Source organism: Neopsephotus bourkii, unplaced genomic scaffold, assembly GCF_033783945.1.
Source record: "Neopsephotus bourkii isolate Nb327-2 ecotype Australia unplaced genomic scaffold, CSIRO-AGI_Nbou_v1 NB_1433, whole genome shotgun sequence".
Lineage (NCBI taxonomy): Eukaryota > Metazoa > Chordata > Aves > Psittaciformes > Psittacidae > Neopsephotus > Neopsephotus bourkii.
Genome location: NW_026901910.1, coordinates 1,118,182 through 1,131,449, shown reverse-complemented (window position 1 = coordinate 1,131,449; position 13,268 = coordinate 1,118,182). Strand labels below are relative to the sequence as shown.

At 47.2% G+C, this 13,268-nt stretch overlaps 2 protein-coding genes across 2 annotated transcripts; both read left to right on the top strand.

Annotated features, from left to right (window-relative positions):
- The first annotated feature begins 536 nt into the window (after positions 1–536).
- On the top strand, positions 537–4,999 carry LOC133220340 (myelin protein zero-like protein 2). Its single transcript, XM_061368336.1, has 6 exons — positions 537–677; positions 2,774–2,940; positions 3,118–3,328; positions 3,562–3,706; positions 4,121–4,208; positions 4,706–4,999. Exons 1-5 carry the CDS (start codon positions 599–601, stop codon positions 4,179–4,181), a joined length of 663 nt encoding a protein of 220 aa, XP_061224320.1. The 5' UTR covers positions 537–598; the 3' UTR covers positions 4,182–4,208; positions 4,706–4,999.
- Positions 5,000–5,640: 641 nt separating this feature from the next.
- LOC133220339 (myelin protein zero-like protein 3) lies at positions 5,641–12,604 on the top strand. The gene is made up of 6 exons (XM_061368335.1): positions 5,641–5,798; positions 6,511–6,677; positions 7,661–7,871; positions 8,510–8,675; positions 9,481–9,544; positions 11,456–12,604. The coding sequence occupies exons 1-6, from the start codon at positions 5,735–5,737 to the stop codon at positions 11,480–11,482; spliced, it is 699 nt and encodes a 232-aa protein (XP_061224319.1). The 5' UTR covers positions 5,641–5,734; the 3' UTR covers positions 11,483–12,604.
- Positions 12,605–13,268: the final 664 nt, after the last annotated feature.

The following is a 13,268-nucleotide window of genomic DNA, read 5'->3' as shown; positions in this document are numbered from 1 at the left end:
CGTAAGGGTGCAGAGGGCACGGTGCTCTCTTAACAGCAGGTTTTGAAACATGCTGAAGGTTAATCAGAGAAGGGAGCCCTTCAGAACAGCCAGTGGTTAGGACATCCTCCCCATCCCCGCCTTGGTACCACTGCTGGGAAAATTAGCATCAGGCTATGTTTCAGTAGGATATTTCCATGCTCTGGACGTGTGCCCACATTGCTGCCACTGACTGGGCTGTTTGCAGGTTTTGGCCAAACAAATGGCCCTCATTCCTTCAGGCTCTCTATAAACACCTTCAGGCAAATCTTCTTTTGGGAGCCAGTTTACCTCCCACAGGAGGGGAGTGGTTTCAGGTGGAAGCCGGGAGAAGGGATGATTGCAACACAAAAGAGCAAGGGAATATGGGAGGCAGAAGAAAATAATCGTACCTTGGAAGTGTCCCTGTTCTACCCGCAGAGGTGAGCTGCGCTGGCCGCACCTTGCCTTTCAGTGCAAGGGCAGGGAGTGCTCTCTGACTCAAGCAGGAGAGCGCTCGCATTGCTTTGCAAGCTGTGCTGGGAAGGCTTTGAGAAACTCGTCTCTCCTCCGGTTATTGAGAAACTGGAACCAGTTACCCATGGAGTCCGAACTTGTCTTCCCGATGCACGGCCCCAGCTGGCTGGGTGCTGCGCTCTTCCTTGGGGTACAGCTCCCAGGTAAGGAAACCTGGTCTTGCGTGGCCTCAGCTGCCATCTTGACTTTCCTCTTCTCCTCCCTTCATTATCATCCTCATTAAGGCAGTGACTTTGTAGGACTCTCGGATACTTGCTGCGATTCTTTCGGGTCCGGGGTCACTGCAAGTGACACGAAGTGATTGAGTTTCTTTGACAAACAGGTTTAAGCGTGTTCAAGCGGAAGAACAACACTGATCTCATTCTGAGCTCTGGTTACACGTCTTTTCCTCTCCTCCCAGGAACCTGGACTTTACTCCTTGGTGGTTTTTTTACCGTCTTTGTTACCAGACAGTCAGGGATTGTTAAGCAGTGCTTGGCTTTAGATGCTTTACACAGCGATGACTCCAGACTGACAATAGCCTGGGTCGAATGTTTAGTGGCTTATAGCTGGATTCTGAGAACACCATGTCCTCCTTTCCCAAACACATCAGCACATGGATTCGTTTGGGAATCTGTCTTGCAAAAAGGATTCTAAACTCGTTTCCCACGGTTGTTCTTTTGAAGGAGTTTAACATAAAAAGATTTGACATTGAATCTTTGGATGAGAGAGGGTCTCTGCCAAAGAAGTTTTTCAGTGTGGGCTCCTTCAATGTTTTGGTGTTTCAAATATTTTCTCCTTTAAGAAATTATTTGGCAAGGAAGTCTTGGGTTATAAATTATTTTCAAGTACAGGAAATGTATTGATTCTCTTTATTATGAAGCCATATTTTACAACCCCAGATAAACGGGGTTTTTGTTTGAATCATCCTGGGGGGGGGGGGGGGTGTTAACTCATCTTCTTAAAGTGACAGGAGATCATGAATGTCTCTTTTTTAATTTGGCTGGGTTAGTTTCACCAGTAAGGAGAAGCAAAGCCATGGGAGCACATGGTCAGGAACAGGGGGGACTGTCCCTTTCAGCAGCAGCAGCAAGCGATGCAGCACAGCACTGCCGTTTGTGGAAACCAACCCACTGAGTTCAGGAGCTCAAGTGGGCAGGTGAGAAAGGAAGCAGTTGTAGGGGGGGAAAGGAAGAGCCATGTGGGTAGCACGAATCTGCCAGTGATGAACCTGTCTGGAATGGCAGGGTGAGCCAGAAGACAAGTAGGGCTCAGGCATGAGAGGTATCTTCAAAAGCATCTTTCTTCTGTCTGTGTCTTGATGCTGTCTCGCTGCTTGTCCCTCTCTCAGGGTATTATCGAGTTAGCCATGCTGTCTTATTTACAGCGTGGTAGCTGGGATGGTTTGGTTAGCAGAGGATGTTTCCTTGACGAAAATATGCTTCCAGATTTACCTTGAGGATTTCGTGCAGAGTGCCTCAGCCTGGCTGTGTTTGACTGTAGTTGTCCAGCTGGGCGAACCTTTGAGCAGGCACTGCCAACTTCAATAGGAGAAGTTTTCACCATGGCGCTCAGGCTGATAATACAGTGTATAAAGGAAAGCTCTAGCAACTGTTTACTGTGGTTCCTCAGTCCTCATTAAAAGGGTGGGACTGCTTTCCTGAAGAAACCTGCTTGGGGAATTGAGTGCAGCAGAGTGCTGTCACTTGTGAAACCGTGGCCAGGCCAAGCTCAGAAAGAGTTATGTATGGTATCTTTAGTGCCAGTCAGGAGCAAGTACATGCTTAAGGATGAGTGGCATTTACAACAACATTGCACCTCCTAGATGTCAAGTTTACTCATGCCTGAAGAGAGACATTTCCAGCCCAAATAAAGTATTGTCCCTGTAGGTAAGTCCTTCCCAATGGTCCTCTCTCAACCAGTTACCAGGTCTAAGTGCTTACCTGTGAAGCCACAGCTACAAGGAAAGCACTGTACCAGCAGTTCAGATGAAGACAAACTCCCCTGAAAGCAGCACTGCCCAACTTGCATATCATATCGGCTGACAAAATCCATGAAACACAGGGATCTCTTGGATTCTGCATATGCAGGATCATCTCCTTCAGTAATTATATCTGTCTGCTGGAGACTGGCAGGTTAAACATTGACAGGGATAGATAAGGCAGGTTTTGCATAGGATAAATGCAGATAAGGAAAAGTGATGAGCTTACTGGTAGACAGTAGTTTTCCTTATCTCTAACGCCTGCTGTTTTCCCTGCAGCACTGTGGCCTGTGGCAGCCATGGAGGTTCACACTTCCAAGGAGGTGAATGCTGTGAATGGCACTAACCTGCGGTTGAAATGCACCTTTTCCAGCAGCAGCCCTATCAGCCAGCATCTGTCCGTGACCTGGAACTTCCAGCCTGAGGACCTGGGCTCTCATGAGCTAGTGAGTGAGACTATTATTGTCTATTTCATGGATGCAGCATTGCCCAAACAAACCATCCCAAGTCCCAGCACTGGGTAATCCCAGTGATTGCAACAACTGCAGGTATGGGTATGGGCAAGCATCCATCACAAAGCCCACACAGTGTTTTGGAATGACAGCTTCCTCTCTTTCTTGTAGGTATTGTATTACCTGCAGGAGCCCTACAATCTGCCTACTGGACGGTTTAAAGAGCGAGTCACTTGGGATGGGAATATTGAGCGTAATGATGTTTCCATCATGATCTGGAATTTGCAGCCCACTGACAACGGGACATTCACCTGCCAGGTGAAGAACCCCCCCGATGCTAATGGGGTGATCGGTGAAGTGCGACTCAGAGTTGTGCAGAAAGGTGAGAGGCCAAGAACCCACCAGAGGTCATGTGAATTTAGCAAGGATTCCTCCATGTCTGGGAGAAAGTGTGGAAGAAAAGGGATTATAAAGAGAAAGCAGGAGGGTAGTTAACGGATACAGGGGGAAAAGGAGCCTGAGGAAAGGTTATATTCACAGATAGAGGTTCCCAGTTCCCTACCAAGAGCTTCTTGTGTGTCCCTCTTGTTCATGGGTGTGTTTCTCTCCATGCAGTGCACTTCTCAGAAATCCACTTCCTGGCTGTGGCCATTGGGTCTGCTTGCGTTCTGATGATCATTGTGGTGACGGTTGTCATTATCTGTCGACACCATCGGAAGAAAGCACAAGAGAAGAGGATCGAGGTGACAGGCACTGAACTGTAAGGACAGGGGGAGAGAGGCAAAGGCTTCTGGAATAGCCTGCCAAATGTATTTTCATAGCTGTTCTGAACTATTGGGCTTGGACCCTGCGCTAATCACCTGCAATGCAAAACTGCCAACTCCGTTATCGATGCTTGTCTGTGTACGTGCAGTCAGAGCAGAGCCCTGGGATGAACAAGCTTTAGAGTCCTCTTTCTGCTCTTGTTCTTCACAGCAGCTCCTCACTCAGACAAGGATGCACCTTGTAGTGGCGGCTGGCAGATGACACTGTGGTCACCATGCATGCAGCAGGTTTACTGTCTCATCATGTAACCCTGTTACGTGTGCTATACATAACTCCAAACGTGACTGCTGCTCGGGATATGACACTGATTTGGGCTTTCTTTTCCTCCTCCCCTCTTCTTTTATAACAGTAAAGAAAAGGAGAGTCTGAAGGCAAGAGAAGAAAAGGAAGGCAGTCCATTAGAAGATTAGGGGCCTTTGATGGTGTATACACTGCAGGTACCCATTCAGACATTCTCTCATTAATGTCCTGGTGTTTCCACAGGCATCTGATGGCAGTTTTACTGTGGTGTTTCACTTCTAGTCACAATAGCTGATGCTAGCCATAAGCAGAGACAACTGAGACCACAATCACACCGAGGAGCCTTCAGACTGACAACTGAACAGGGTGTGGAGACACAAGTGCCTCTTAGCTGCAGCAGGGATTTCTCCTCCCTAGCGTTGATGCTTTCCATGCCGTGCCTGCTTTGGGGATAAGGAGTGAATTCATTTCCCTTCCCCAGTTTTGAGCCTGCTTTTGGATTCATTGGCTTTTTATTGGTTTAAAAGTGCTACAGGGAGCCTGAGACCATTTCCACATTTGCTGGCTTTGCAGCCCCATTACAGCATGGGTTTTACCCGCTCGGTTTCTGAGGTCAGCAGCCGCCTTGACTGTTTGTGTTGCCTGCAATAACCCTGAGCAAGGAATCTCCTTTGTTCTTATTCTTTCTTCTTAGGTGCTTCTAAGGCAGATGCAGAAACCTTGTAATTTGGGATGTTAGGATGAAGCTGAATTCCAGAGGCCTCACGCTGGGAGCGTGGTGTCCCCGCTCAACCTGAAATTCTGGCAAGGAAAGAGAATGACATTAACACCAGTTAATGAACTCCTCCATTGAAGCAAAGCAGGAGGAACTTGCTCCATGAACAAGGAACTTTCCTTCACCTTCACGCCTGCAGAACGTGCCGAAGTCTGCTCTGACAGAGTGCTGTAAGACTGGGGCAGGATGCTGAGCTACCTGACTGAGCAGGGATGCTCAAAGTGCAGGCTCACACCTTAGAAATCACAAGGTGCCTTTGTGTGCCCTGGTTATCCTCCCTCAAAATCCTGTTTGTCATGGGCTATGTGAGGAGGAGCCGGTTGTACAGTGTACTTTAAAGCCTTTGCCACTTCAGATGGGAAGCGTTACACGTCAGGGATGTATGGTGTTCTATTTAGGGTAACATTTACCAGTTGGTGTGCATTTTGTATCAGTCTCTTGCAGCTTCTGAGGATGCTGCCTTCCGCCAAAGCTCCAACTGCAGAGCTTTTACAGTATTCCAACAGCAGCAAGTCAAAACATCAGCCTGTTTGTTTAAAGAGTATCTTTATGACTTTATAGCGCTATCTGTAATGTGCTGGCCGCATTAGCTGTCTGTATGTTGTCATTTTCAATCTCCTGGGTTATCAATAAACGCGCCTGGTGGAGAGCAGTGATTGTGAGCAGAAGGGGATGTTACAGACGTGCACGGCCCCGGGGATGCCCGATAAGCGGGGGTTTGCTCTGAGAAGTACCCAAAACGCAGCCAAGTGGCTCCCCCAGACCCGGTCCCCTTGAGAGGGCAGAGCCCGGAGCCCCGGCCCTTGGCCCGTGTGGGAGCCGGCACCCGCGGTACCCGAGCCCCGCTCCCGTCGCCATGGCAACCCGGGGCCGCCATCTTGGGCTGTCCCCGCCCTCACCTGCGCTGCGCAGGTGAGCCGCCATATTGCGGCCCAGAGCGGAGCCGGGATGCGGTGCGGCGGGGCGGGCGGCGGCTCCGTCCTTCCGCAGGGAGCCCTGGTGCTGCTGCTCGGTAACGGCCGTGGTTGCGGGACGGGATGGGTCTGATGGCGGGGAGCCGGGCTGCGGGAGCGGCGGTCCCTGCAGGGAGGATGGTCAGCGCGGACGGGATGGGCGCGGAGGCTCCGGGAAGGGCCGTGCCGGAGCTGGGTGCGGCCGCGGAGCGCTCCCGGCCCCGCTGTGCGGTCCCTGTGGCCGCTGCGGAGCGGGGAGCGCTGGAAAGGGCAGGAGAAACGGGGGGGAGCGAAGCCCCTCAGCAGTGCAGTGCAGTGCGGGCAGCGTTCAATGGCTCATGCTGCTTGTGCCCCAGACGCGGTGCCTTTGGTCTTCTCTGCTTTGGAAGGTCTGGTCAGTTTCACCGGGGATTCCAGGGCTTTCGGTTGGTACCAAAAGCGTGAATTGCCTTGGATTAGGCTAAAGCTGGCACTTGGCAACTCCTCAGAGAGCCAGCTGAGTCCGTTTCTCGGCTCTTCACCACCCTAGCTAAGTATCTGTAGGCTTTTAGTGGTGTTTTCCAGATAAATACTGTAATTTAGGCTAGTTCCAATCCCATAGGGAAATAGGTGAGTGAAGCTGTCTGCTTTGCTTTAAATGTCGTTATGGGGAGGTAGTCATCACTGTGCTTCTGTGTTTAGGCTGCTTGACCTGCACATGCACCAGTGCCTTTGGGACACCATCACTTCTGACAAGAAACTAATCCTTGCCTTTTGTGCTTGTTCCATCAGGTGCCTGCAGTGCTCTTTCCCTGGAAATAAAAGCCAGTGCTAGCGTGCGAGCTTATGTTGGCGAGCAGGTAGCACTGAAATGCTCCTTCAAATCCAGTTTGCCCATCGCTGAGAGCCTGACGATAGACTGGACGTACCGGCCCGTCACGGGGGGTCAGATGGAGACAGTAAGTGGGACAGGGCCTCTTTTTGTAGTGGAGACTGACCAGGCCTCTGTGCATAATGAGATTCTGAATATACTTGTTCTGTTTGCTGTGCTGCTTCACCCCTTTGGGTTTGGGACTCTCATTGTCACCTTCTTCCCCTTGTGAAATTGCTTTAGTGTTCTTTGGGTGAAAAATACTCTGCACAATGCATAATAGTACCATGAGGATAAAGTAGGTGAAGTTTGGGTGTTGACACCAGGGCTGTGTTGTGCACTGTAGCTCTGTATAGAATGACTGTAAAGCATTTGATCGGAAGCTTTCTTGAAGGCAGCTGGACCCTTGTAGTTCTGTCATGCAGGCTATGGCTGATATTTCTTGGAGTGGCAAGCACACGTGAGTGGTGACAGTCTGAAGACAGTGATGGTGACAGCCTCTAAAGTTTGAGGGCTTCTGCTTGCTGTTTTGTGAGCAGCAGTTTGAAACTTGAGTCTGAAAGCTGGCTGAAAATCTCTTCTTCAAGGTGGAAACAGAAAATGCACATCTTTACAGGTGATCAGTGCCTTCTGTTGCCTGAAGAGTTTGAACTCTTAGGAGCATGCTTCTATTTGGAACAAAAGGGTGCTTCTTTCATCAAGTGGTGTCTGCTAAGCCTCTGCTCATAAGATAGCAAGAGCCAAAGTGCAAGAAGCAAGCCCTCAAGAACTGCTGTGTTCTGTGTTGTATGAGGCAAGAAGCCCACTCTGCTTCTCAACTGAAGATCTGCAGAAGGGAAGAAGTTGGTTAGAATGGTGATGGTGACAGAGAGCTGAGGCTGGTAGATAAAAGCATTGGAGACCTAATGAAATGAGACTGACTCAGAGTTATCATAGGAGAACTTGACAAGGTCTCCTATACAAGAAGTGTTATTTCTCACTTTTAATATGTATTAATTTATGTTTACAATCTAAAAAGTAGTTTTCTTTGCTTTCTTAGACAAGTATTTTATTGCCTTTGCTTCCTTTTAGATTTTTCATTATCAGTCTGTTCCATACCCGACAACAGTGGGAAAGTTCAAAGACAGGATATCCTGGGTTGGGAATGTTGCCAAGGGCGATGCTTCCATTGCTATTGAAAGCCCATCAATGAGTGACAATGGGACGTTCATCTGCAGTGTGAAGAATCCTCCGGACGTGTACCATAACATTCCCCAAACGATGCTGGTAGTTACTGAGAGAGGTAAGGCTCCATGTCAGTAGCATGTCCTCACCCAGGTGCTACAGCTGCCTTGCGGCTTTGTCAGGCTCTTGGAAGGCTGAGCATCACTCATGACACAAGTTCCCTGGAAGTCCCCATTAGAATTTCAACAAAAGTTACCTCACCCCATCTTTCTGAGCCACAGACATTGAAAACTATTGAATTTACTGGGGCAGGAAGGGACTGAGGGAGCTGTGATGATAAAAGAAATCAAAAGCATGCAATTGTTCAGGAGTTCTGCTGTCTGCATATTGCAGCAGTAGAACAAGTTAAATGCTGGTCTAAAAATAAGAGTCACATCACAAGTGCTGATTCTTAATATTACTTAATTTCTTCATCTGCCTTGCGTGTGAGACCTGCCCCAGTTTTGCAGTTTAGGCACACTGATAGAACTGTGTCGTGACCTGCCTTCCTTTGTAGCTTTCTACAAATAAAGCACCTTACTGTGCTGGATGCGTGACAGGAATCCTAGAGATTCAGTGACAAGCTGCTTCAGATCTGTCAGCTCTGTGCTTTGTACTGAAAGCCTCGCAACCTGTGTCATGGGTGAGCATTTGCCAGAGACTTAAAGCCATATTTGACTCGTGGTACAGCTGGGCTGCTGTTTGTCTTTCCTGCAGGCTTCTCCTTCCAGCTCACTTCAGCGGTGCTGCTGTCCATTTTAGTGTTCCTCCCTTCCATCATTGTGGTTGTTCTGCTGCTGGTAAGGATGGGAAGAAAATTTGCAGTGCAAAAGGAGAATAAAAAGCCTGGCTATAAGAAATCCTCCATCGAAGTGTCTGATGAGTAAGTTCTCCTGCATCCTAAAGCCTGTATTTCCACTCTGGCTTGTTGACACTGGCCAAAGGACAGTTTCTCCACTGTCCTTTGTTCTATAAGCTCCCAGCGTCTGCAGGTCAGTCACTGAAACCTAATTCTCCACTAGCCTGACTTGGCCAGCCTTCAGAAAGCTCTGGAAAATCCCCATGTTTGAGCATAAACTAAGTGCTGTACATCCCCTTTTTATGTCCTTTCATGCGTGACCATGGAACTGAAGCAGTTTAGGGTTAGACAGTCTTTCACTTCTGTAACTGGATTTATTTCAGTCTAAATCAGCAAGATACTTTGCTTATGTCGGCTTTTTTGGTGTGAAATACCCATAAACAACAAACCAAACTGAATGATGCTAACTGGTTCTCTGATGGCCTAAGCAGAGATGCTAGGTACTGAATAAGCCTTTGAGGCTGAATTCCCTTCTGAAGTGGAGAGGGTTCTGTTCTGGAAAGGTTCAGTAGTGAGAATAATCAGATAATGTGGCTACTGGTGGAGCCATACCTGTTTTGCAATGAATTCAGTACTAGAAGTTCTTGCAGAATGGGGTTTTTAATCTAATGTTCTGATTAGTATTGTGAGATTTGCCAAACGGCAGCTCTTGTGTCCTTCATAGCACTTCAGTGACATATCTGCCTTCAGAGTAAGGGACCTGATGTTCTTTGTGCTTTTTACTTTTGCTGTGCAGAGTTAAAGTGTGGTAGAACTAGAACTGACAGTCCACAGGACTCAGTATGTGTGTTGGGGGAAAGTCCAGCCTAATCCTGTGGTTTTTCTGCAGGTCTGAACATACAGGGACAGGCACCTGCTGGGGGAAACTCAGGGACCGGTGTCTGAACTGTGTGGTAAGTGAAAGCTGGTGTTTTCATAACTGGCTTTTATCAAGTTTGGGGCTCAGAAGAGGTGCTGAGAGCAGCACATAGAGCTTGTCATAACACCTCTGGATGTCAAAGAAGTGTCCCCAGATCGCTAGGCTCAGAAGCTGCTCACACTGTGTTACTGGCAGGGGAAGTTGTCTTGAGACCCACCAAATTGGTTTTTCATTTGTCTCTATTGAAATCAACGCTGATACTTGGAAGATGAAAAATCAGAACTTGAAGTGGTAGTTACTGTGTTGTGTGGTTTCTTTCAAGGCTCTGCAAAACTAGTTTGGGTTTGCCAGTGCTGAGGTGAGGAGTGGAGGCATAGATCCCTCAATCGACCCTGTTTCTTGTAAAGATGGTAGTGTGTAACCTTGCTATTTAGACTGGTTTTGTCACAAGGGAATCGTGCTAAGCTCTTGATTTGTTTGTTTCATGAAGTGGTGGTTGTCTTCTGCTTGCTACCCTATCAGCAAACCTGATGATCAGACATCTTGTGCTGAAACTACTGAATGTGTTTGCCACCTGCTTTGTGAAATGGGCCTCAAGTTCTGTGTGCTGGCATTAGCAGCCACAGCCATAACCGTGGCACATTCCAGAGTAAGCTCATTAATGTGCCTAACTTGAGAGTGGTTTTGGTTTTCCCCTGATGTCCTATGGAGCCAGCTTACCTCAGACACACGTTTACATGTTTTATACATGGTCTGGAAGTATGTTAAGGAGGATTTAAATGTGTTGCTTGGTTCACTGTTATAATGCCAGTGATTTCAAGTGTACTAAATGCATGAGCCTTCAGACAAGTGTGTGCTGATGGTTTCTATGCTTCATTAGATGCAGAATAAAAAATCAGCAGTTATGCAAGTTACATATGAAATATTTGCAGTTCTGCATAAGACACAACAGTTACAATGCAGCAGTATTGGGAGCAAGAGTTTTAGGAGGTGCAGAAAGCAGAAAAAGCTTGATGCATAATGAGAGTTGCCATGGGACATGGAAAGGCTGCTGCGAGTGCGGTGCTGGGCAGCAGGGAGGCACCACTGCTTTGCTGCAGGGGAGATGGGGAAGGATGGGAGCCCCACTTTGATGAAACACATGGTTCAGGCAGTTGGAGGTTTTAGAAATTGAAAAACGTCTTCTTATCCTTTGAGAGAAGGCGAATTTGAATGTTACAATCCTGCTGCTTTCATGCTGAGTGTTTTGTTATCTGTTTGACACTTTGCTCTCTGATATCAAAATACTTGGCTTACCAAGAACATCCTGTCTCGCTCCCTTTAATGATTCAGTACTTTTGAGTTCTCTGCCCTCTACCTTTTCATGCTTTATGTGTTGCCAAATAATTAAAATTGCAAAGCTGGTGAAAATCTGTTTGGACTGGAAATGGCTGGCAAGTTAGTTAGATCTCCCTTACAAAGAAGCTGTTATCTTTGAGTTTCTCTCAAGTTGAGAGCTGCAGAGGTGGATGGTGGGGACGCTATCAAATGATGACTGTGGTTAAAAAATGAGACAATGGGGATCTGAAAGTGTGTCGTTGGTTGTAGCTGAGAAACAACAACTGGACTTTCTTCGTAGGGGTTGGAGGTGCTTTTTCAGGAGATGGCTCTCTGCACTTTGTGGTTTGTCTTTTGCTTGAGCTTTAGTTGCTACTTCTCTTAAAGTACACTGTGCGTGTTGGTTATGCCGTAGCAATTTGGCTGTGTATCTGTGGTGTGTCAAACAGATTTAGCTGCAAGTGCTTATAGGCTACAAGTTCTAAGGTTTATTGAAGCACAGCAGCATCTTGGAAAGCATTTAAGCTCTTGTCAGAAGCCTAGCAGACTCAAAGTCTTGTCAAACTCATAATGCGGTTCATGTCTTCATATACAGACTCAATTTCTCTCTCCCATTCTTCCTGTGTAGGACACAGATGAGGAAGACCCATACTGATGAAAGTCTAAAGCTATGCATAAAGAACAAAATGACAGCACTGAAAATCATGACTAGATGAGTACGAAGGCTGCTGGATAACCAGTGCAGATTGAAGGACCTGCTCTAATCTTTGTAGATTGGAAGAATAATGCCGATGGGATAGTTCACTTTAAGCACAAAACAATGATTTTTGACATCTTTCTGATTTAGTGGAAAACCAAAAGTCTTTTAACCTCATTTCTCCAGTGCCTGCAGAAAACTTGGTGCCTACAGCTGTACAGCCTGTTCCCTACCAGCAGCCTGCCAATGCAGTTTCTCAGTTTACTTGCAGATTTGCTTCCTTTATTATTGTGACATCCCTCCTTTCCTGTGCCCTTGAATCTGAATTGCCTGAAGCACAGGCTACTCCAGACTGCTGTCAGCTCTCTAAGGTGATAATCATTGGACATTGACAACAATTTCTTCTCCATTTTTTGGGAAGTATTTGCTAAGGACTGAAAACAGTCTGAATTGGTACCTGGCTCATTTGTCTTTGAGCAAGAGAACCTGCTGCTTTTAACTGTTTCTTGGTTTAATCTGCCACTGGTTTGTTCCTGCTTTTTCCTGGTTCTGTTTTTAAGTCACCAGCTGCAACGTAATGTTACCTTTATATTGTTGAGTTTTCCCTTTCCTTTTTACTTGTGAGTATTTGTCCAGGGCTGCATTAGTAGGTTCATCTCCTACTTGTAGAAGTGAAGCACAATTCATACAAACCAATTTTTAAAAATCAGAAATGCAAATGGGGACTCTGTATCTGGGGAAACATAACCCCATCTACCTCAACCATTGACTGAAGCGATGTCCAAAGGAATCTTCCGTGTTCAGAAGAAGAGACGTGTTCCTCCTCTCTTCTTCTAGGTGCCTTTTGAGGGTAACAGCCAAACATGCATCATTACTGCCCTCTGCGAGTGAGTACATTCTCTTTCACCAACCTTCTCTGGTAATGGATGGCAGAGAGCAGTGGAATTCATGTCTGCTTAGCACCTAAACAGTTGCTGGTTTCAGCTTCCTTTCTGTATGCGGCATTGGTCAAATAGCCTCCTTTTACACGTGTGTTTAAGTTTACTGTTTGTGCCATTACCAATAAATTGCTTTGTTTCACTCTGGGCTGTGGTTTCCTTCATTTGGCTAAGTGTGTCTCTCCCAGCCACGACTTTCCTGAGAAAGGATGTTGGTGGGATATGCAGCCTAGGGGAAGTGGCTTTGTTGTTCCACTTTCAGCAGTACTCGAGTTCCCTGTGAACGTGAATGACTTGTTTTCTGCAGAATGTTTGCCTTCAATTGCACTCCTTTGCAACCATGGGCTAGATGCAGGGCAAATGGGTCTGGTGCAAAGATAAACTGCCACCTTGAAGCTAATGAGACTTTCTCTGTTAGCTGTAGGGAGGTTGCTGATAGAGAACAGTAATCGCTGTGGTACTCCAGAGGAAGAGGAAGAACGAAAATGCACTTTCAAAGTGATTGGGGTGTGGGTGTGCAGTGGACTGAAAGCAGGCCATGCTGTGTACTGGGGTTTAACCCCAGCTGGCAGCTAAGTGCCATGTGGCCATTCTGTCCCTCCCCTCAATGGGATGGGGAGGACAATTGGGGGTTAAAAAAGGTACAGCTGTGGCTTGAGATGAGAACTCTGTGCCTGCTAAAACCAGGACTGTGTCTTGTATGTGGTTCAAAAGGGAGCAGCTGGCTATGGTGTGAGAAGCATGTTGAGAGTGGCTCTTCTGCCCAGAAGATGCCAGCTAGCCTGTGGCCTCCAGCAGCACCAGTA

Coding starts and splice junctions, on each gene's coding strand:
- LOC133220340 (XM_061368336.1), top strand. CDS start 599: ATGGAGTCCGAACTTGTCTTCCCGATGCACGGCCCCAGCTGGCTGGGT. Junction 3,329..3,561: donor ACTCAGAGTTGTGCAGAAAG/GTGAGAGGCCAA, acceptor CTCTCCATGCAG/TGCACTTCTCAGAAATCCAC. Junction 3,707..4,120: donor GAGGTGACAGGCACTGAACT/GTAAGGACAGGG, acceptor CTTTTATAACAG/TAAAGAAAAGGAGAGTCTGA.
- LOC133220339 (XM_061368335.1), top strand. CDS start 5,735: ATGCGGTGCGGCGGGGCGGGCGGCGGCTCCGTCCTTCCGCAGGGAGCC. Junction 6,678..7,660: donor CGGGGGGTCAGATGGAGACA/GTAAGTGGGACA, acceptor GCTTCCTTTTAG/ATTTTTCATTATCAGTCTGT. Junction 9,545..11,455: donor ACCGGTGTCTGAACTGTGTG/GTAAGTGAAAGC, acceptor CTTCCTGTGTAG/GACACAGATGAGGAAGACCC.